The following is a 24,981-nucleotide window of genomic DNA, read 5'->3' as shown; positions in this document are numbered from 1 at the left end:
ACACTGTGTATTTATTTTCTTTCATGTTTTCTTTCTGGCACGGCAAGACTGAATCTGTAACTGTGAGCACAGAGTTGCAGAAGGATATGGATTTGACACAAGGCGGATACTTCCCCTTAGCAAAAGCAAATAAAACAAAAGTTCAACGAGCCTCGAAACCAGTGTGCATGAATGTCACTGTGCCTGAGGAGATCAGAGGACAGTAATGGACACGCAGTCCTCCCAGGGAGGTGGGGTGAGGCTACCTTGGCAAGGTCCCAGGGGCCAGTATGGGAGACCCAGGAGAACAGCAGGGACCAGGCACGACCCCGCCCGGGAAGCAGTCAGGCTTTGCATGTCCCTGTCGTCGGGGTGGTTGTCCCGGTGCCTGCTGCCTCCTTCCTCGGAGCTAATCAAGGGAAACATAACTAGTCCAGGCGGCAGGGCGAGTTTACAACAACTGACAGTAACTATAACATACGCCAGTTTGTATTAAGATGTTATTGCACCTTTCCGGTTCTAATCACCAATTATGACTCTATTACTCCTACTTGGCAGTTCATCTGCTCCTTCCTCCGCTAAGGGCGACTTGCAGACGGACCTCTGATCTCCCGGTTCCACTTCAGTGAGCGCTCAGCACGGCGGCTGTCATCTGCAGACACTGAAGAGGTAAGGCATTGCTTTTGCTCAGATAACTGTACCTGACCTTACAACAATTTACTAAGGAAATACCTGCTTAATAGCAGTGTGAGTGCAGGTTTCCTTCATGCTCGCCCCGGCACTGCAAATTAGCGACAACAGGATAAATCTATGGCCGGCTCACTAGACACTTCATTAAATCACTGTTCTCTTGCCTTGTAGCGCGCTAATAGAATCACAGCCCTCGTTAGCTACTGAATAAAAGATCAATCACAGACTTTGAAAGCTCTTGCTACCAGCTTCCAGAGGAAACAAGGAAGAAAAAAATAAAAGGAGAGTGAGCGAGAGAGAGAGATATTTAGGATCATCGCTGAGATTCTGAATGGCCTCACTGCAAGTTGCTTAAATTACCTTTTCCACTACTGACTCCAACTGCAATACTCAGAGGAACTTGTTAAGCCTGCTTTCAAGAGCAGCACTCTAATATATGGCTGCGAGACCCTGGTCAAAAGTTCATAATGTGCATATGTAAAAAGGTACTAAATTGCCCGAGGGCTAAAACCAGAGGAGTTTAATTGTAGCAAAATGCTGAAAACGGTCTGTTGAGGGTCCTTCTATTGGGATACTGCTGGCTGTGGCTGATTGAAGTACGGAACATAAAAGTCTTACAACAATATTTCCTTAAATGCCGGGGAAACTGCCAGCAGTTGGTATTGCATGAATGTTGTGGTTAAAGAAAAACATTTTCCTCCCCTAAAATAAATAGAGTATTAAAAACTGCTCCAGCACATAATTCTAAAGCATGACGGAGAAAGGGAAGGTTCCTCGATAATAAATACAGGATAATTCATGGGGCATGTCCAATCGACTCTCAGTGTATTTTTACATGGGGCACATTGAAGGTACTGAGGCATGAACTCTGAGGGGTTTTGGACTGTGAGCGGCTGTGATCGCAAAAACAGCTTTGCCCGGAAACAACCGCTGGCCCTGGCTGCTGCGCTGCCACTGGCTTAGATGCACTCGAGTGGGGATCTTTGTGGAGGGCCTGTGTGGCTTTCTCCACGTCTTCCATGAGATCTGGGGTCCCACCCACACACCACTGCTGGTAAGGAAGGGTCTCTGGAACCCAGAGTTCTCTGCTTTCTCCAGCTATGCCCCCTCTGTGTACAGGCCCTTCCCTGGGTTCGTTCCAGCACCGCCCCCCCCCCCCCCCCCCCCCCCCCCCCGCCGCTCCTTGTTTGGTTACGTGGCCACACAAGAACAGCAGGCAGCCAGGAGGGCCTGTGTGCAACATGGCACACCCAGGAGAATCCAGACCTTGGCTGGTGGGCTGTCATGTTAAGAGAAATGTTTGTGAAAGTTAGGGTGAGCCTTCATGGACACTGGAACATGAACCCAGGCGTCACTTGATTCTCCCTTTTTTTTTTTTAAATTCAAACATGGAATTCTGCACCTATGTGATGGCACCAAGCTTCTAGCAATGACTGGATGATTTGATAAGCACCAACAAGGGTGGACGTCTACTACTAAAGCAGAAACTACCTGTGGCAAGGATGGGTAAAAGATCAGCAGTACTTGGATTCCCCTTGCCAACCGGAGGCACTATTTCCTGAGCTTCATCCTCCGAGGAAACCACTTCCAAACTTACAGTGAGAAGCAAGTGATATTCCCTCAGTGATAGAGTATGTTAAAAGCTGAAACAAAGCATCCGTTTAATATTTACCGTCACCAGAATTCCTTAGGGATCCACCCCCAACCATAGATCCAAGCCTTGCTATGCCACCTGGATAAGTCCAGGACCTATCACATCTCATACTTAAGAGGAGGTCAGGTCTACTCTTCAAAAATAAAGACATAGCAGGTCACTGGACATATGTGCCATAGGCCACACCGATTTTCTTTCTTACAAACTGCAAACCTGAGTTTCTCAAGAGGATGTCCCTCAAAAGGAGAAAGCAGTTGTAGGACAGCTGCTGTTCTCTGGCCTATTCTGTCAGGGCTGAAGAAATCTGTGCACCTGAAGCATGAGTATTTGGGGAGGAAAGGAGAGAAATGGGCAAAGAATATACTGAAAGATAAGTTAAAAATTTAATTGACAACGACTACGGAACATATGAAACGTGACCTGTCCCAAGGAAGTCATGAATGCCAGAAACAGGAGCCCAGGAATACCTCCATTCCTCAATTCCTTCCAGGACTCATGTCGTAGGTCCCAAAAGGCAAGATTGGACCCACAATGTGCTCCCTTCTTACTCCTGACCACAAAGGCTCCCAGATCCCAGAGGAGCAGGCTAGTGCCTTCCAGCATAATGTCGCGTCTGCTCATGAGGCCAGGCCACCACTGCATGCTGAGCCCTCGGTCAGGGATAGAGTCCGCAGAAGCCCCAGTGTGCATTGGGAGGAAGTGCTTGGAGAAGCAGGGAGGTACCTTGGCAGGGCACAGGCATTCGAGTCACATGGTCGGCAGTTCTACCTGTGTGACCAAGGTCACTCACCCAGAGCATCGACCTCCTCCACTATAAAATGGACAACAAAAATTCAAAACTCACTAGTTCCTGGGAAGGAAAAGGCAATGACAATATTAAAAAAAAAAAATCCTGAACCTTTGGCCTGCCAACTCAAATGCTTCTTCTCTACCATTCTGTACTCCCCGGGGAACTCTAAAAATGATCCAAAGGATGCTCAGAGGAGAACAAAACATGAGCTATTCTAAAACATGGTTGCGGTTTTCAATGCAATTTTAATGAAAAAGTCACATGAACTCACTGTGAATCCACACAGTTCTAAGGATGACTCAATCTGTGACTGTGGCTCAAACTCAGTGTGGGAGTGAATGAGACTTATAAGCCAGTCCTGTGCAGTTAGAGGCACATTACAAGCTGATTACCCAGAACCTACTGAAAGGCATGGAAATACTATTTGGGATTCTTTGCATTCGCCCTTAGCCAGCTTCTTCAGGACAAAGAGAAGAGTCAAAGGCGAACTTCAGATTTCCTGGACAGCTTTTGCTTCCTTGGGTACTGACTGACACTCACCTGGCCCATGCATTTCCAATTCCACTTTGTTATAAGTAGACCCCCATTTTCATCCCAGCTCTCTGTATGAAAAGCAAGAAAGAATTCATATAAGTCATGATGAATGCTCTAAATGCCAGCAGAGACCAAAGTCAAGGCGGTAAAGTGACTCCCAGGGAAATAATGGACTCAGCTTAATTCTTGCTGAAAATGCTGTAGTTTAAAGCCATGCCCAAAAGTATAGACTAAAATATCCTCAATATACTACTAATAAACTAGCCCTCATTTTAAAACCATCAGCAAAATCCCCCAGCACCCACAGAGTAAGCTGATGGGTGGATTTGGTTTTATGAACACTAGAGAAATGTGGCCTGCTGAGGGGTTACTTCCTGGGAAGCTCGCGGCCAGATGTTATGAATATTCTGTCACCTCCAGACTCGGCATCCCTGTGTTTAACTCTGGGTACATCATGTGAGCACAGAGCCTGCAAGCTGGTGGTTTCTAGCCAAGCACCTTAAAGCAGCGACCACACTCAATTAATTCAGAGTGGGAAGAGAGAGCCAATGTGTATATTTAGTATTCTTCTAAGAGAAAATTATGTTGGATTTACATAAAAAGAAGCCATTAGGTATTTCTCTATCTTGCAAAGTAGTTTTTGTTGCTTTCTTGTACTTCCTCAACTGTAAATGTCAATGAAAACACGCATACAGACAGGCAGCCACCTGAAATACTGAAAATCTACCTAGGCAACAGTGAGCTCTACCATCCACCCATCCCCAGCACATTTCCCATGGAGCCTCACTATTGACTGTTTATTGTGGCTTTTCTATCTTGGATAGCAAAAACTACTGAAACTGAGAGGTAAAGACTTTCAAGATGAACATTACTTCTAGAACTAAACAACTAAGGCCCCTAAAGAAATAGCCCAGTTATTATGCACCCAAATTTGGGGTTAGTTAATTAACAAAGAAGGCAAATTAAGAACAAGCTAATTACACATGGCCCTGGGATGTTCTGAAACCAACTGAGAAAGCCCTAGCCATGGACCTAGGTTTGGGGGAGAGAGTCCCTCTTGAGCCCGTCACGCATAACTTCTTGGGATTTCCAAACCGAATCAAGCAATTTTTCATTGGCAACATCAAGCAAGCCTTCAGGCTGAATGGGAACGCAAACATGTCACCGTTCTTATTTGTAAATACTTAACTGCGCTGAAACTAGAAGATGATTTCTAAGAACATTCGTTGGCAAATATAAGCAATGCTGTACACAAGATCAGAAAATAAATTCTGCCCCAGGAAAAGCCCTCAATGCCTGAGAGCGTACACTTAATCCACACGCCTCAGAGACCCACAGGGGCATCGTTCAAGAAAATACAAGAAAAGCATGAATTGGTGAAATGGCAGAAGCCACACAGGACCTCAATGGTTGGTGAGGAGGAGGAGGATGAACAGCATGAAAAGGAGGAAGCTCCAAGCTGACAGGCCCGACCACCTCCCACAGTCCTTCCCACTCAGCAGGACAGACAACCCACCAACGCTTAGATGCCATGTCTATTAAAGTAGAAAAGAAGCTCAAAGTCGCTTGGGCTACAGAAAAGGGCACTACCTTGCTGTCTTGCAGCATAAACTTGAAACCGTCTCTTCAGATTTCTGGGTTTGGTTTCTTACTCTAAACTAATGACCTTGGCCACAATGACCTCTAAGGTGAAGGCAACTGTGGTCACATGAGCTAGTGAAAGGAAGCCTCAGTTCATCATGCCACGCAGGGCAGGGCACATGAGGCTTGGCTCTTCCTGAGTCACCTGCTATCCTCCGTTCAGACCCTGTGGTCCATTAGTGTACCTATATACCCTTCTAGGTTATGATGAATAGGGCATCTAACCTGGGAAACTTCAAGTGATCATGCAAGTGAAGTCAATTAAATGCCGAGATGACATGAACAGAAATTGTTAGAAAAGAAGGCTGCTTTTTTTTCCCTCCCCAATCCCAGTAAGGACATACTAATCATGCCATCCCCTCAGCCCCTCCATTGGACATCTATAAGCTAATTCCACCCCGAACCCACATTGAGATGCAGCCTGGTGCCACCTATGGGCATCCCCTGGTACTTGTGGGACTTTATGCACATGGTTCTGTGTAGGTACACATGTATAAATATATACAGACACATATATTTTTAAATTTCGAATTGGTTTCCCTAGTATCAATGCTAAAATTAGCAAATTTACATTGTTTATTCTTCACATGCTGCATAATAATTTAAAATGACTACACATGTTATAAATAAGCAATAAGAGAATAAATAAATGTTTATTTTGGGCTATGCCCAAAAAATAGACAGTTGATTGGCATGAACAGGGAAGGGTGTGATAATAAGCAGAGCATGTCGAGGTTGGCCAGGTGAGGTTATGCTCCATCACACCTGGGAGGCAAGCAGACACGGACTCCAGCACAAAGACCAGAGAGGCTCTTACGTTCAGCAGAAGCTGCGACCTTCTGGATTCGGTACTGTCTAGGTGCAGACTTGCAGCATTTCCGGTCACCGCCACATTCCTCTTCCCCACTCATCTTCCTCTCAGAGGCCCGACACAGCCTGAGCCAGCAGAGGCTGTGGGTGGAACGATTTAGAGCTGGATGCTCCAGTCAACAGGAAGGGGCCCGAATTCACCTCCACTGCCTTGAGTTTGTGGCCTTGGGCAAGTTCTTCATTGCCTCCAAGCTTTCTTGATAATAACAGAACAACACTCCCAAAGAACTCAAGTGAGACGTACACAGGTGCATGACACAAGCCCTGGCATACAGGAACTGCTTTACCCCACCCTCATCCTCTTCATCATCATCATCATCATCATCGACTTCAATATACAATACTAGGTACAGAATCCTCTGCAAGGTCTTTGGGTGGTCTTTTTTACCCTCCACTACCTTGAACCTCAAATTCATGTGCATTTCTTGAGCCCTTCCTATAATACGAATTCTGTCTTCAATCAAATTTGAAATTTTGTTCATCGTGAATTTTTGCATTCATTTTGATTTTTAAAAATACTGATCATCTTGATCACTAGAGTTAGTGCCCCTTGAGCTTTATCCCTAGTCCTAGTCCCCATCCTACCACTGGGACAAAGTGTACCTAAAATCCTCTTCTACTGACTGTACATGTTCACCTCCAACATATTCTTCAAGTCACAGTAGAGATGTCACTGCCATTCTGCAACTTCATGTGACCATCCTTGTTCCCGCCTCATCCACTGCCACTCAACTACCTCTGTGAGCTCCCATGGGATGAGGAATGTGCTTGGCTCTCTTTGCCCTGGAGACAGCACTTGACACACCAGGCACTCAGGGAAGGGTTCTCAGATGGTGGCAGATCAAGCAGCTCTAGAGCAGCCACCCTCAATGGACCGTGCAGTGAAACCAGAGGTGCACTGAGACTTGGGTCACAGTCAGCAAGAACGAAAAACGACCAAGAAAAAACACAATAGAGGACACTGTCAATATTTGTCTCAGACTTTGACATACAAACATGCGTGAGTACATACACACTCAGTTCCAGCGAAAGCAAACCTCAGAAGTGGTCAGTTTGAAAGACAGCCTTCCAGAGCAACACAGGATGTCTTGGTCTGTCACTATCATGTGCCCTAGCCACAGCAGAGAAAGAAGAGCACTTCCAAAGTCATCTAAGACCCTGGAAGTTGGGGGAAGAATTAAGTGGCGACATGCTCAGAGCCAATCCTGGGTAAATGGGGAACTCCAGAATCCTGGAGTGGACATGCTCAGGGATTTCTTAGGCAATAGCTAAGAAGTAAAGAGACCCGTTATCAAATTAATAACATATCGTTAGGGTTGAAATTACCATCACGAAAATTTGGTAAAATGTAGATTTGCGCATCTAAAAGTGTGAACTTGATGAAAATAATGGACCCAAAACTCACAATAGAAACAGTTGCAAATGTTGCCAGGTACAAAACAGAAATGAACTAAATCTCCACTGTGTGATGCATATGGAAAGAGTGGTGGTGGAGAATGGGATTTCAATTAAAAGAAAAGAGCTTAACTGTCTTTGTACTATTTAAAAACTGGATTATGTATTTAATTGTCCTAATGGAATTCACCCTGCATCAAACCACCAACAGAAAAATTGATCAGTGTTGATACAGTTCTGATTAAAATGTTTTATTCATAAATATACAGTTAAAAAAATCTTTAGGATCAAAATGGCAAGGCTGAAATGGCTGGCTTGACTCTTCCTACCCCAGACAGATTTCCTAAGCACAGGTGCCATCTCTAGAACACAACTTTTAAAAAAAGAAGTTCCATTTATTGATACTTACCGTCTACAAACAGCCATCTGCATTGTCATTGCTAGGTGATCTTTATAAACCAGCTTAAGTGAACTGAATGAAAAATAAAATTTCATGAAGATACATTGAAAACATAGTTCATTGAGAAACAATCATGGACGCAGGGGAAAAGGAATAGTAGAGAAAGGGAAAAAAAAAAAGATCAAAGGAGGGATACATCTGTATTTACCAGAGTCCTGAGGAACTGTGTTGTGTGAACACATGCACACACAGTCATACAGGTCTCTGATTCACCGTCTGGGCTCTGGCCTGTCGCTAGAGAGCGATCAGTAACCGGCATTCTGTGAAACATGAAGGAAACACGTTTTTAAGAGCTTTCTAAAATTCTAAAGATAAGAATGGCTTTATGAGAATATTCACTTATTCAAAAGGTGTTGCATAATCTCTTGTTGAGTATGGATGATATAGAAATATGTCCAAAAGCACAGACCATGAGAAAGTTACTTTGGTATGGTGTTAAGAGATTCTGAGGGATAGGCCTGTACTTAACCTAAATCACTTTATTAATTCAGACTTGTCCTGCTTCCAAAAACAGGATCTAAGGCAACTTAAAGGAAGGACAAGCAGAGCATAGGGTGAATAAATGTTTGAGAGTCACTAGAAACTGAAGAAAGTGGGCAGGAACGCATAAGAATTAATATGGTCTGGGAATGGACCAAGTCGAATTATAAGATCCAGAAATATGTCATGTTCTCATGTGTTTATCATAAAAGGGATTATGGCAGTTCCTTGGGGTATCCTGGGAGCTCAGGTCTAGAGGGAGTTTTGCACCTGCAGGGGCCCAGCTGCATATGATCTGGGATCACGTGACAGATACTGTCCTTGCTACAGCTGTTCTCTACACCTTGATAGTCAGATTTTAGAAACATTTACAGTAATTGGCGGGGGATGAAGGAGATGAGTTTTTCTTGAGTTCAAAACTTGCCACGGGGTAAGGACTGTGCCTCAACCCCTAATGACCCAAAGATGTGGCAGCTCTTTTCTCCTTTGTCTAGAGAAAAAGAAAATCCGTGGGCTGGAGAGCTAGGGTGGCTTGCCGTGAGGGCAGGGACACCAGAAGGAAGTGCTAGCATTCCTCTGGCACCGGCTCCTTCTCCTCCAAGCCCACAGGTGGCCTTTCTCCACACTGAGCTCAGTTCCCTTCCTAGTCCTGACCAGGGGCTGACACCGGAAAGGCCCCATGAGCAGGCCTGGCACTGTCCATACTAATAAATGTGGCCCCACTGCTGTCACTGCTGGGTGTCCCCCGTCCTCTGAAACCACATAACCTGCACTCAGGGAGGTTCAGTGTGTCCCCCACGCTGTGCCAAACACATTTCAAATGTTCCCCTTACCGTCCAACCTGGGGCATCCTCCAGGGTCAGGCAGGCTGGCCAAAGGTGAGTTTCATTTATCAACTCCCGCTGTCCAGCTGCAGCAAAATAATAGGGGGGTTGACGAGCAACTTGTGTACCTTGATACAGCAGGAGTAGGAGCCATTTATTGTAGGACAGGAGCGGTATTTATACATTCCACACTACTTATCTAATTAACATAAACTAGATACAGCAGTCAACCAATCAGGAATTTCCACACTTTATGGCTCACTTTCATTACTTCACAAACCACTCCCTCTGGCATTTTGCCAGGCGCAATCCAGACTTGTTTACAGACTCTAACAATCAACTTTTAAAAAATGTTTGGCTTTAAGTCAAAAAAGGTCCTTACCCTCGGGTCAGCTATGACCCCAACAGAGCCTTTTGCCTGGCAATGAGACAAAGTGCTACCGGAAGATACCATACACAAGCCCAAGGGCAGCCAGGAGCAGTCTGCACCACAGAAAGACCCCTCCAGATTCAGGATAGAGGAAACCAGTGTGCCCCTCCTTTCCAGCCATCAGAAATCTTCCACATGCTTGGAATGGAAAGAACAGAAACGAGAAGAAAGCTATATTATTTTCATTACTGGGTAGACTCCAGAATCTAAGTTTTTTGAAATATATTGTATTTATTTTCTTTTAAACATCTTCTTAATGCCTTCCTTATAGAAAATTTGCTCAATGTTACTGTTGAGTTTCAGCCATGCTGATTCCATTACTTGTGGTTATAAATGATCAACAAAGTGACAATGACACTTCACACACACAAAAGCCAGCAGAAGAGACTGAATCCTAAGAAAAAGACACTGTGTTCACCTGCCTAGGAATATTAAAATATCAACAATATTAAAGTCCCCAGATTTTACAGGTTTTTTTTTTCTTTTTATTCTAAGGAGTGAGAATACTAAGAAAACATGGAGGTCTCAGTAGTTGATGTACAGTATTTTTTTTGGATCTAGCAAATATACTTTTTATAACTTTTCTCTGAAAGAAGGAACTTTCTAGCTCAGATTACTTGGACACTCTTACTGTTTATCCTTCCCTTTTTTGAGCAGTCAGAAGAGATTTCTTTCAGGATTTCAAATAAATAAGATATCCAGCTGAACAAACACCATATATTCTCATGGATTACTTTGGCTTCTTAAAGAATATTTCACTTTCTTTTTTTTTTTTCAAATGTAAATGATTAAAGAGGCCATCATATGAAACTCAAGAATGAACTGTTTAAAGTGGTGTGGATTCCACACAAGGTGGGATGTGAAGAAGCGAAACGCCCAGCTCAGTGAAAGAGTGTGATATTTCACAGGGGAAATTTGAATATTGCTAAGTATTTTATTATATGTTTTAACAGGGCTGATTTTATGACATGAAACCCAAACTTTCCTACTTAAAATCAATGTCTACCATATTTTCCAAAGAAAAGAAAAATAAAGGTTTCTATTTTCAAAAAGCAAACCCCAAAACAACCACCACCACAAATCCTATAGATTACACATCGCCTGAATGAGCAGAATAGTATGCTATGCAGGCTTTGGAATGATTGGTGAGCCTTATCTAATTTTATGGCTCAAAACAAAAAAAGTTCAGGGTTTCTGGCCAATTTTTAGAACTCAACTCCAATCTTGGCAATAGAAGTTTCTTTAAAAAGAAAATGTGGGCCATCTATTAACACGGGCCCCCTCTACCAAAGCAGCATGAAAACAGATACTTGACTTTAGGAAATGATCCACATGCTTCTTTATTCTCTTCATAAGCTTTCTTATTAAAGGACTAAATCTTAGCTCCCATCATGAGGCAGAAATGCATAAATACATAAAGGGAAAAAAGGTGCTTTCCACACCTCTCAGCCCAGAGAGAAGGCAGATCCGAAGAACAGAGACACCCGCTGGACCCGGCAAAATGAGGACAGGGTAACAGCAGTAAGATGTCACCTTGGTGGCTAGGTTACAGAGGACTGTGACTTCCACCTCCCTGTGCACACTCTTCCTGTCCTGGCTTCCACGGGCCAGCTGTCATGATGCAGAAGCCTAAGTGGCACAAACCCCAGTGGGGAGCCAAAGTCCCCAATCTACTGGGCCACAGGGAGCTGGGCCTTGAGGAGACTCTCGCCTGGCTGCCACCCTGGGTTTGGCTCTGAGCCTCACTTGCTTTGCTGTCAGGTCAGCTACTGCCCACCTGGGTGGGGACTGGGTGCAGGGAAGACGCAACACTGGGTCAGAACTCCCCACTCCAGGGCCCTCACTGTGGATCACCTCCCTCTGAGGTCCAAAAGTGCTTTATGGATGACAAAGTGCTCTCTACTACCTGGCCTCAGCCATGCTGTACCCACCTGGGGCCCTCGCACAACAAACTCAGCATTTTCTTCCTGACACCTTTTCATCATACTGAGGAGGAAGACGACACCCAGGCCATGTGCATTTCTACTTTACCCTCGGCCTCTCAGCAGGCCTGAAACAAGAGAATAGAGAGAGTTACTAGTCCACATACAGAAAACCTCCCATTTGACTCTGCTGCTGCATTTGCCCACGCAAATCAAGGGAGGCTCGGCCAAGCATGACGGACTACTCCCTGGCTTGCTGTGTTTTCTACTGGAAGCTGATACTTTCTTCCTTGAAGATGAACTGGTTAAAAAAAAAAAAATCCTCAAATTAATTAAAGGTATCTCCAGTCTGAAGCCCAAGAGGTTCCCTCCCTCATTTCCATGCTACTGCTTCTCTCCCGCACATGGTCTTGCGAGAACATGGACCCTGCTCAGTCTTGTGCACCTAACAGCATTCCAGGCATGCGCTAGATGATCAGAAGTATTTGTAGGTTGGTTGGATGGGTGGATGGTTGGATGGATGGATGGATGGATGGATGGATGAATGGACAGACAGACTGACAGGTGGACAAACACATGGACACACATCAAAAAGACATAAGATCAAACTTTTTGTGATGCCTACATGAATTTATTGGGGTGGAGCCCTGCTTCCAGAGTTTCCCTTATTGGTCCCAATCCTCCCTGAATGTAGATAAGCTGTCTTATCTTTAAAGGTGCCACTGACTGAAATAATTGCTGTGAGACAAAACAATTCTGACACCAGGTCACTGTGCTCCCTTCCCGCCCCTCTGTGGTGCATCTGCACTTGGGAGATCACCTCTCAACGCCTGTGCCCTGAGGGTCACCTGGGATGCAAACGATGCAGAGAGGAACCACGTGTAATTTGTGGGCCAGTCATTCCCAGGTATAAGGCCACCGTTTCCCACAGAAAGCAACAATGCTGCGATGGGTTTTCCCTTCAGTGACACAGGGCTGGGTAAGACTGCTTCGCCCGTCAGTGGTGTCCTGCCTACACTCTTTGGTACCCCATTCCAGCACTTCCCTGCAGTCGGGGAAAGGTCCGAGGGCGTGCGCCTGCTTTTCACTCCGTGGGCAGGACAGGGCTGTGCTAGTCTGTCTCACTTCCTTGTAAATTAAAGTATTTTTATAAACCAACAGGACACTAAACTTGGTTAACTGACTCATTTTGCAAATAAGAAAATGAAGTCCGAGAGGCTGGGGGACTTGCTCGGAGACACACAGTTGTTTAATCAGAGCAAACTCTGACCTTCCTCTAGATGAGCGGACGTAACCGCCACCACCCCCAGCACAGAGCTGGCCTCAGCCTCCTGGAAACACATCCTCAGTTCCCTGCAGAGCACTCCTTTATCTTGGTGCAATAAGGGGCAGGCAGGGGAATCCTGTTCCAACCAACCCAGAGCTCCAGGCTTGAGACTTCGTGTTGGCTAGAAAAACATTACCTTACACTCCGTGGGGGGGGAAGAATCAACGTGTCTGGTGAGTGACAGAGAAATCAATGCTCACAGAAGGAATGTTCTAGAAAACCAGCACAAACTCCTGGCATCTATTTAGTCATGCTGGTCTCCAAGATCTAAACTGCACTGAGGCCAAATGCTGTTGGAAAGAAGTATGAAATTGGAGAAAAGGAAACTGAAAGGGGGAGGATCAAAGAAGGCAACACTAGCTTTACACACACACACACACACACACACACACACACACATACTCACTCCTTCTCTAAAGAGCTGCAGAGAGCTGTGAGGAGCAGCTCATAGCTGCAATGCCAGCGGCCCACAGAAGAAAAGAGCACAGAATTTCAAATCTTGGTTAAATTGTTCATTAAATAATTCGTCACCCATATTAAGGCCAGCCGGTTGCTTGGTCCCCTTCTGGGTGCTCATGAAGCAAGAAAGGCTGAGCCAGACTTGAAACACTACAGAGCCCGGCAGAAAGCCTCAGGGATCGGCCCCGCTGCCTCTCGCCTCTGGAGGAAGGTCCTTTGTCTTTGAAAAGAAAGGGACCAGCCTCCCCCCTCCAAGCTGAGGGCTGCCGCTGGCAGGCATACAGGAAGCCAGGAGGGTCGCGCTGGCAGCAGGACAGCCATCCCAGCCCCTGCCCTCAGAAGCTGCATGGTGCTCACGTGGGGTTCTTAGGCATGACACTCCAGGGAGGACGGCACCTTCTGTGACACTCTGCCCCCTTCGGAGGAGCGCAGGCAACCATGAGCAACCCTGAGAGATGCAGCAGGCCAGGCAGTAGCCATGGCCCTGCCAGGGAGGCCAGGTGCAGAGGACAGGCAATGGGACCTCACTCATGTCTGCAGCCCAAAAGGTGGTGCTGGATGCGCAGAAGCAGAGAGAAGGGTGGGGGAACGCTGGTCAAAGGGTCCCAGTGTCAGCAACAGAGAATGACTTCCAGAGACCCATTGTACAGGACGGTGAATACAGGTGGCAGTAACACATCACATGGTTGGAATCTGCTCAGAGAGTAGATCTTAAACGTTCTCCCAACAAGAAAGTGAAAACCATGTGGCGTGATGAATGTCAATTAGCTCAGCTGGGGTAACCGTTTCACAATGTGTGTACTATATCAAAACACCACAGCGCACTGCAACAGGTACGAGTTCTGTCAATCATGCCTTAGGAGAGATGAAGAATAACAGTGGGGATGATGATTAAGATCTTACTGAAAGTCTATTGGGCACCTGGTCAACTCCAAACACTAAAGCCAAAGGCAAGACCAGCTGGTATTTACTGAGCATCTAGCATGTTCTGGATGCTGTACGCTGGATGCCATTTTCTTTTCATTTCATTTTCCTTCAGGAAGCTCTAACATCCCAGTTTTAAGGACCAGGAACGCAGGAATGAGCATCGATTATTAAGCATCTAATTATCTTTCATTCATTCACTTACTGTAAGGAGCCGGGATACAGTAGTGTGGAGATAAGAATGCCACCTTCCAGTAAGGGGGAGACAGACAATAAGTACAAAACCACAGAAGTGACTTAAAATTGCAGCCCGGTTCAATGCTGCTCAGGGAGCATAAGCACCCTCAGGCTGCAGGACTCCAGGCACTGGTTTTCGCTGCACAATCCTGCAGGGCCTTGACAAATCTGAGACCTACCTGCCCCCGTGAGGTGTGATGTTGGGTTGAGTCTGGGGATGAGGAGAGCCTCAGGGTGGGGCAGGAGGGTGTCCCAGACTGAAGAGCAAGTGTCAAAGCCCCCAGGGAGGAACAGCAGGTGGCTGGCTTGAGGTGAAGCCGGTCCCCTGATGGGCCCAGGAGGGCCAGGTGGCTTCTGTTCACCTCTGACTTGCTCACGCACCACCCCAACCTGGAAGGCACTCCCACTCCACACGGGAGCTAACTGTGTGCATGGCTATTCAGCAGAGACTGTCCAAAAGCCACTACCCATCCTCCCTCCTTGCCGTCTGAGCTTGACTCTCCCCTAGAGGCTCAAACCTGCCAGGTATATCTTTCCTGGCCTTCCCTGCACCTAGGACAGGAACAGGTGACTTAATTCTGGCTAGCAGGAGCTGAGGTAAAGTCACCTTGGGAGGATAGTTCTCAGACAGAATGATATTCTTGATAAAGCTAGGCAAAGGCCAAGGAGGCACCTGTCTCCACCATCTTGCCTTCAGATTTTGTCACGTAGGATGAAATGATAGGTGCTGTTGCAATCATCTTGTAAGCATGAGGAGAAAACCAAGGCATTCATAAAGGAGCTGCCCATAGAGTGCCCCAACACACCTCAGGGCTTCTAGATATGTGGAAACAATAACAACAAAATGCAAACAGAAAACCAAACCTTTATTATTCTAACCACCTTTAAGTAGATGTTATAACTCATGACCCAAAGCATCTTAACTGATATAGAAAATTATCTTCAGAAAGGATAAGTCATTTCAAAATTACACAGCTATAAAGGGAGGGAGGGGCTGAGTTTTAGACACAGGACTAAGGTTCCAAATCCTTTGCTCTTTTGCAATCTACCCTACCCATCAGCCTCTGGACTGAACAGTATAACCATTAAAGCTCTGGACAGAACTGAGAGAAAACTAATAAAACCACTCCTGATGATAGTCCTGAAAAATCAGGAGAAGGTGTGAGGTTGTGGGAAGGTGGCCTTGGAGGGGAGAAGAGGTGCTCACTGTGGGGGCCAGCATAGGGAAGTTCACATGTGGCCGTGTCACCACGGGACCCAGGAGTCTGCTGCTTTGACACACCTGGACTGACTGGCGGGCCACAGCAACCTGACCATTCCACCCCCATTCAGGAGCCTCAAAACATGCAGATTAGTGAGTTATTTTCCACTTTGTGAATCGTGTTTCCTTCTCCCAACATCAGCCAGGCCCTGCTCGCTCTCTCCACCTCATACATAGTTGATTCACTATGAGTTGACTGGGGGCTTCGTCCTTGACGGTCCCTACAGCACAGGTGCCACAGGTATTTAAAGGGGGTGAGGAGAGAAGTATTTTTCTAAAATACTAATTTAAAGAACAAATCAACATCTATTATCTCATTCATTATGTTTTCAGTTGCACATTGATAAATCACACTGCTGTGGATTATTCAAGGGCAGAATTTCCCAGCCTGGCTTCCCGAAGGTTAGGAGAACAGCATCCAGTGCTGTTTCCAGTTATAATTTATAACTCTGCAACAGGACCAGCTCTGCAGACCTGTCCATTAGCAGGGGAGCTGCACATCTGTTAAAACTCACACAAAGGCCGGCTTTACACGGCCACGGGAAACGAAACCCAATCATTTTACAAATTCTACAAACTCTCCATTTTTTTTTTAACGTAAAATGATTTGAAAATGCAGTTCCCTAAAACATCTGCTAAGCTCCTGCTACCCTAACACGTGATGGTCTTTCTACTGTTACCTGCCAACACAAATATTTGGTTGCACAGAACACCCTAAGAAGCACGTGATGCCGCTCAGCTTCCAGTCGGCCAAGGGCTTGCCTGGACCTGGGACCTCTGCCCAAGAAATTGTTGACAAGAATTGAATGCTTATGTGGAGAAAGGGGCGGGGTAGCTTCGTGAAGGTGCTGTCTGTTGAACGTGTTAAAAAGGAACAGTGGCTGCACAGGGAAATATAGCACAGTAAATGGACCCAGGGTAGACGGCAAAGGTGGGAAGGGGAAACGCCATTTTCGCAAGCTGAGTAAGCTCTCTATCACATGTGAAATAAAGAAGATAATTCTAACGCTGAGGAACACTTGTTAAGAAGTAGCTGAGAAGGGAGATGTTGTTGGTCAAGCATCCTGCTATGTGGCCTAAACCGCCAAGCTGGAAGAACAGTAGGATTCCAAAGTTCACACACAGGGCAACAACTGAAATGGTCAAAATCGCACCTGAAAATCTCTCATGTCATCTGATAATACCATAGTCAGGTTTTGTGAATTAAAATCCATAGAGAAATATCTCTGTAAAAGTGCAATATACATATTAAGATAAAATGCACATTAACATATATAAAATTTAATTTTAGAGTATTTTCATTGCATAGAAGGAGCTAGAGAGACAGAGAGGAAAACATATAGTGCACACATGATGTGACTTCACTATGAGAAAGCTCTCATCCAAGTTTAGTTTCCTTTAAGATGCTTCAGGAACAGTTATTTGAAGAATTTTGCATCTTGTTTTGGAACCATGCTTAAAAATAATCCTATTTCTATTTTCACTCATTATTTTAATTTTATTAAAAGTTGGAGGGAGGGTAAATAAGCACTTCCATCTCAGCACCCACCCCTTACACTGCTCCTGTCCTTGGGATGTCAGAGGGCGGGAGAGATGTGGCTTTACCAGTAGGGGTCGCTGTGCTGAGAATTAATCCCTATGAGTTTCTCATTAGTGATTATTATACTGCAGGCGGCCAAAATGGAAAAATTAATTAATTTCAAAGTGATAATGCATTTACAGCAACAATTAGAAATGTATAACTGTAAAAGGGCAACATTTAAAAGACAGATTACATTTAATAAAGTTGCACAAGAACATCCAATTGTAAAATTACTGATCTGCAACAATATTCCTTAAAGAGGCACTTAAAATAGCCTGACTCCATGAAGGGTGACCTAATTACTGTAACTAAAATCACCACAGTCACAGCAAGTCAGAGCAAATAAAAAAGGGATGCTGATATTAGAATACTGCTGTTTAATGGTTGTGGAAGTGGCTATCGTGGATAGGCAAAGCCAGGGCTCCAGCCCAAGGCTAGGTTGTATTTCTTCTCTCCTCAACCTCACACAATGGAGTGTGTACTCCAGCAAGTTTGGTGTAGAGAGAAGAGACTTTTTTCTAGGTGACGTGCAGAAGATGCCAGAAAGCACAACACCCAGTGCCAGACGCCTGGCAAAGGGGAGATTACATCCCTGCCATGCAGCGTCCTCTGTGTTCAGGAGTCCAGCCCTCAGGTGGGGAGGGTATGGGCTGCACCTGTAAGGTCTATGTCTGAAAATCTGTTCCCATTAAAATGGCAGAGGTGCATCCATCGCCCAAGGAGCAAATACCTTATTGTGACCGAAAGAAGGCCAAGCCACACACACTGGAGAGCACGTGCAGGTGACTCGGAATCAGCCTAGTTTTTCCTGCCAATGAAACTGACCAACCCCAAGTCTACATTCAAGCTGATGCCACTCTGGAAGACTCCAAGTCCTAGATGTCTATGAAGGAGAAGGGGCTGGCTCAGAGTTCGAGAAATAAGTCCAAGCCCCACCTCCTCCCACTTATTTATAAACTGGAACTTCAAAGGCTCAAAAATACCTCTAAGCACCTAAAAATATAAATGTATCATTAGGGAGGATTTTAATGAGAATCTAATCTCAGCTCTACATCCTGCAACTTTCTAATCTTTATGCTTATTTAAGGCTCTCCACTTGTGGAATATTAAAGATGCTGTTCTACCAATTACTCATGGAATGTCCACAACACTATATTCCTGGGAGACCAGATGTGCAGGTTGGAGAACAACCAACCAAGCTCCCTCCATGCACATGCCTTTCCTGCCTCAGAAGTAACTCCTTCCCTTCCTCCATCCCAAAGGCCCAGGAACAGAGCACTCTAGCTCCCTCTATGCCTGGACCTTTGGCCTCCTGACTCTTGTCCTGTTATCAGCAATTGCACTTTGGAGGAGAATATTCTAGACCAAGACACTGCTCACAGAAACTAATTACAGCCAACACAGTGAGAAGTATCACTTGCAACAGGCACTGTGCCAGGCACATCATTGATCTCTGCTCTCAATAGGGAGGCCACTGGGCCCTCATGACCACTTACATTAACTAAAGTGCAGTCAGATTAGAAATTCAGTTATATCGGCCTCAATAGCCATGTATGGCCAGTGGCTATCATGTTTGCTAGTCAGATTACAGTCTCTACAGAAATTCTACGTCCACTCTTACAGATGTTATGTCCATCATGGCCGATGGTCACAATGGCATGCATCACCCTTTTGTTTATGAGGAGGCAGGCTTGAACCTGAAGTGACTGTCCAAGCTGTCCCCATATCCAGAGGCAAGAGCCAGGTCTTGACTTTAGGGTCACTAACAGGAGAGCTGTCCAGGGGGACACTTCCTTCTCTTGCCACCACTGGGAGGCCACATCAAACCCCTTTCTGGGTATAGGGCGCTGCTTACCACTGCCTTTCTAGGTACACCGCTCCCCTGGCAACTGACACAGAATGTGGGTTTTCACGAGGTCACAACTCTCCTCTAGCCCTTCCCAAGGGCTAGTTATCTGGGCATGTCCAACATGGTTCTCACCCAGGGTCTTGCGGTACTCCATTTACCTGTTACCCAGGATGCTCTATGGGGTCTTCCTCTCAGGCCCCAGCCTTGCCTTGCTCTGGTCACTGAAACCTGCTCACAAGTAGTCTCTGTGCTTCTGTGACTGGCGTCCAGATGGATCAGGGTAGCGGGCAGAAGAGGCCTCTGCACCCTGGCCAGGGAGGTGGAGGACAGCCACAGAGGCCAGGCACCAGGGAGTGGCGCTCACGGAACACGACCTTCCCCACTCAGTGCTCTTCCTGGCCCACGTGGCAAGGCTCCTGCCTCAGTTTAACTCCACACTGGTCTCCCACTTGGCTTACATCCTGACCACACTGACCACAAACCCAAACACTCACCATGCCAGGTGGATGCCTGCTCCAGGTGACTTGCTAGCACGTCACAGAAACCTTCCTAGCAGATCCAAGAAGCCAACGATCTCCCCCAACTTTGCTAGGCACAGTTCACATTTGATATTATGTAATAACCAACCCACCCCCAGAAACCCAGATACCGACCAGCATGACTGCCCGAGAACTTGTCTTTTCCCCCTGCCCCTTTCCAGGGCCCTGAACCCTGGGATCAGGTCACAGAATAAGAGTTTCTGCCTTTTCTGTTGACCACTCCCCACACTCTGGAATTCACACCAAGTGAGCTAGTTGTATTACCCCCCATCGATTCCATACACAGAGCCCCCTCCATGTCTTTCCTGTCACATCCTCTGATTAGGAACATTCTGGAAGAGGTTACAAAACCAAAACTCTTTGTTGTCATAGAAGTAAGTTCCTTGAGCGCCCACCAAGGAACACATCCAGTGAGAAGACTCAAGACGCAAGGATTACCAATGACGATCGAGGACTGGCCGTGGGCACCTGTTGGTCTTGAAGCCACAGGACAACAGAAGATCAGGAACGTGTCTCTCTCCTCTCTCACCCAAACTCTAACAATCCATCCGCAACTGTGAGGGGCACTGACACCCACTGGAGACCCACATTCCTAACAGCAAAAGACCTCACTGTAGTCAAGGAAAGCCTTGGGGGGAGAGAGCCCTACAGGCTCATGGAGAGGAAGCCGGTGGGGGAAGGTCTCAGCCCTGCTACCCACGTGTGAACGGTTTCACGCATTTACTTTCCAGATATAATCCCCACACTCACCCACCCCCTGACCAGGAAAGCTACTCGCCTCGTTCCCTCCCTCCCCTCTGCACGTTAAGTATTCACACTTGAACTGCATTTGTCTGACTTGAGACCCATTTGGGGACTGGGTGTGTCTCACTAGTGGAGCCCTGGCCTGGCTTCTCTTACTTCCTGTCTCCTAAATAATTCCTGAGATTCATGTAGTTCTTAAAGTCATCGACAAACATGAAGGGCAAGGACGGCAGGTGTGAGCGACCTCAGAAGGAGGCAGACCACACTCAGAGGCTGAGATAAACTGGAAGATGATGGTCTGACACACTTCCAAAGGCCAAAACATGTTTGGAGAACAGGGAACTTCTGTGGTGTAGATGTTATGTTTGAGTAATGGAAACACTAGTATTTATTAATAGGAAAATATTGTTAAATGTCTGGAGATTAGAAAAGTAGTCTTACAAATACATCGTGTAAAGTATGTATTCATTCGAATTATTTCCCTTTAAAATGCGTTCATGGAAGAAGTTTCTAGACACAATTGATAAACAACCATCAAAAATATAAAAGCTTCACATTTCCTTTTGTGAACACTTCCACATCTTATCAAGGTGACGTGATTTATCCAAGAAGATTCACATGTGGGGATGTAAAGACTAGAGTACACTCCAGCTATGAAGCCTCTCCAGGAGAGGGTACACCAACTTCTCCACTCAAAGAAGAATTTAGAACATCTGATACAGCTTCTCAATGAACACAAAGGGATTACACTGCTACCAATCCAATAGTCACAAACCTCTGTGTGTGTGTGTGTGTGTGTGTGTATGAAAGAGAGACAGACACACACTGGGGGTCGAGCCCAGGGTCTCATGTATGCTAGACACACCACCACACACTGAGCTACATCCCCAGCCCTTTTCCATTTTCTCATTTTGAGATGGGTCTAAGTTTCCCAGCCTGGCCTTGAACCTGGGATCCTCCTCCACAGCCTCTCTAGTAGCTGGGAATATAGGCCTGAACCACTGCACAGCACAAATCCTCATTTTTCACCTTCTAACACGAAACACAGTTCTCAAGTGCAATGCCCAACACAATAGGTGTTCGAAGTTTTTTGAGTCAAAACAGAAATCACATCCAAACAAATAAACCATCAAGACCTTCAGCACAACATTGAGAAACCACCTCTTCTCTCCATCCTGCCACAGAGAGGCCACCTGTGCTGGGCCCTTGCTGGCAGCTCAGGCATGACATGACCCAGGTAAAGACCAGACTTTCTCCTGGGGACAAATGGCGAGGAGGGGAGGACACGCACAGCTGGACATCTCCAGGGAAGGTACGCTGGAGGTGCTGGTGGCGCCAGAAACCATGGACTTACCATGGACTTGGTGAACGGCCTCGCCAAGGTGAACAGCAGTGTGTATACCCACCAGTGGCGGTGGATGGAGGAGTACATCATGTTCCCAGGGTGCACCGCGTTGGACGTGACCCCGCGCGGGGAGAGGCGCCGGTGCAGCTCATTGGAGAAGAGGATGTTGCACAGTTTGGATCTGTTGTAGGCCAGCATGGCCCAGTACTCGCCCTGTGATGGGGACAGGCGGCTGAAGTCAAGCTTCCCGGAGGAATCGTTGATGTCCGTGAATCTGAAAAAAGAGGAGATAGGACACAAAGCAACTAAGCTGTAGCTTTTTGTCTAGTTTCATCTTTTTATTTAGAAATCTAAGGAGATGCTGCATGGACTACTGCAAACTCAGTCCTGCGTACATCAAATCGTGTCCCTTCAAAACAGAGATCTGGTACATCACAAGCAAGTCACCCTCTTCCGAAGACACCTAGATCAGCCTGTGCTTGTAACAGCAGTCAACCCGCCCAGCTCCCCACAACCCTTCCCAGGTATTTTTCAAAACCTTCCACAGGAAGTTCAAGGATAATTAAATTAAATGAGGAAGCATCTTAAATCAAGGGCTGCTGCTTTTGGAAAGAAAGGCACCACTCGCCTAACCTTTGTTGGGCTGTCCTGAATTATTTCAGCCAAAGCTGGGAGTCCTGTATGTATTTTTTATTGAGCATCCGAGAAAATACAGACAAGGCGTGCTGCCTCCAAGACTCTCTTCCAGATTAAAAATTAATGATTATAAAGGGGCTGTAACCTTGGTAAGGTGCCATCGATAGTCTTCTAAGTTTAAAAGATAAATGTAAACAAAGCCAAAACGAGTTCTGGCAGAGCGTAATGTTTTTAAGTATACCCATGGCATGGATGTGCACAAATCAAAGTAACTAGTTGATGTTTTATAATTGGGTCTGACGGAGTCGTTAAACACCAGATGCTGGGTTCCGTTCCTTTCTTCCTTTAAGAAAAAAAAAAAAAATAACAAAGTAGTAACAGCTTTAAAAAAATTGGATCATAACAAAAGGAATTTCTAGATGTTCTCATCTTTGTTTAAGGACAACTCATATTTTGCTCCATTAAATTAACTCTGGGCCCTGGGTAATAAGGAAGTACGAGGATACCGCAGGAAACAGCAGAGTGAAAAATACAGAATCATCCTGTTGTTCAGGTTGGGCACAAAAAACACAAAAGAGCCACATGGGCAGATGAGACTTGCATTCTAAGGGAAAGTGACTGTCCTTTCTCTGGGGCTCCACCAGTGACATCCAATTTCTGGTGCTAAACGGTATTGCTGCTCTAAAGTCATCAACAAATCCAAGGACCAGGAATGCCATCAAGGATTCAGCAAAGAGACCTTGAAACTAATTGCTGGCTGCCTGTTTCCGAGTCCCCAAACTACAGGAAGAGCCCAGGCTTCTGAGCTTAATTGTCTAAGGCAGGGGAACTTAGCGGGAAATTTGAAAATTTATTGGGGTCTTTTTCTGGTGAAAATAACAATTGCTGGCAGGGACCAGGGATGGTGGATGTCCCACAGTGCAGGTGGATTCTTGCTCAATAAAAACTGCCCCCCTGGACTTCCAAGCAGATGAAAAGCCTGCGTCTAATTACCTGAGCCAGAGCCCAACTGTGCTTTACGCTTACAGTTTTACCATCCACCGAGTTTCCAGGATCGCCTTGCGAGAACCACATAAATGAGGAGGAATGGATGTGATTTCAGGTTCTGGGGGTTTTTTGGAGCATGCAGCTTGAGTCAGCATTGGATGCTGTCTCTTGCAAGGCCATACACCTGTTGACAGTCTGCCTATGACTGTTCCACTGGAGTTGACACATGCACCAACACACACATCTGATTGTCATGTTGTTGCAGAGGAGATACTTTATTTCTGAACTTTACTTCAATGCAGTCATAAGGTGTTACAGAAGAGCTGTCAGAAAAGGGGCTATGAGCCAAGAACTGCAAAGATCCAAGTTAAGGGACAGGATTAGGAGCTCCGACTTCCTCAAGGCAGAAAAGGACATTACAGAGGTAGAGCAGATCTAAACACCTTGGGAGAAACACAACACCCTTTGCTCCCACCTCCCAGGCTTTTTTTGCTAACTGCTCCTGGAAGCCCCCTTTCTGGTCTCTGCATTTAGCTGAACCAAGTTCGGGAGCCTCTTCCTCCAAGAAGCTTTCCCTAACACTCCTGCAGAAGTCAATATGATTTCTTGGTGTCGTGTTTGCAGGAGGGGTATGGTTTGAAAGAAGCCCCAGAAACAGACTGAAATGCATGTTTCCATGGAAATTAAATATCTGCTTTCCAGGATCCCATCCAGGATATCAATCCCAGTGTTCATTGACACTGCTGCCCCTCAAGGTCAATGACGAAACCAGCTGTGACTCCTTCAAGTTCTGCCTGTGTGCTGGGCCCCCTCTGTCACCACACCTGGCTGCAAGCCACGTTCACCTGGTTCTGACACTGGACTGTACCTCCTGTATGCTACTGGGGCAGTGTCTGGGCCACTGCAGGGCTGAACACTGGGTTAGAGAACTGAAGTTTGATCATGGGTTTGAAATTCCAAACCAAGGGGGGCAAATTTCCCTTCTTGCAAAGAGTCTTGGTTTGAGCCTTGCTCAAAGGGCAAAATGTACCACGAGGCGCAAACCCTCTGAGCTCTGTGTTAATATCTCTGTGCTGCCCTTTCTGATGTCAGGAAGGAGTTCCCTGCTTTGGCTTCAAGGCTGACACCTAAGTAGCTCATGAGTAAGGAACACAGGCAGATTATACTTCTGAGAGGGCAGGGTTCCTTCCTTGAACCCAATCTAGGAACAAGGCCGAAATACTGCATCATAAGAAATTACATGGAACCAGGTTAGAGGGCACTTATCAAGGTGGAGAAGTGCCGGCTGCTGGGTCCCGGGTCTCCCCCTGGAAACAACACCTGTAGCACGAGAACCCCGATGTCCTCCTGCCATCTCTTGGGCAGAAAGCCCATCTGGAATTTCCCAAGGGTTGCATGGACCATCTTCCAGAAGCACATAGG

The 24,981-nt window shown here is 46.1% G+C and overlaps 1 protein-coding gene across 1 annotated transcript in view; it reads right to left on the bottom strand.

The window, feature by feature from the left end:
* The window catches only part of Wwox (WW domain containing oxidoreductase), an 874,518-nt gene that overhangs the window by 584,319 nt on the left and 265,218 nt on the right, over positions 1-24,981 (bottom strand). Inside the window, exon 8 of the mRNA XM_076838501.2 lies at positions 21,946-22,210. Within this exon, the coding sequence (XP_076694616.1) occupies positions 21,946-22,210 (265 nt within the window). The remainder of the gene's footprint in view (positions 1-21,945; positions 22,211-24,981) is intronic.

Source organism: Callospermophilus lateralis, chromosome 18 (genome assembly GCF_048772815.1).
Source record: "Callospermophilus lateralis isolate mCalLat2 chromosome 18, mCalLat2.hap1, whole genome shotgun sequence".
Lineage (NCBI taxonomy): Eukaryota > Metazoa > Chordata > Mammalia > Rodentia > Sciuridae > Callospermophilus > Callospermophilus lateralis.
This window is presented reverse-complemented; position numbering and strand designations above follow the sequence as displayed.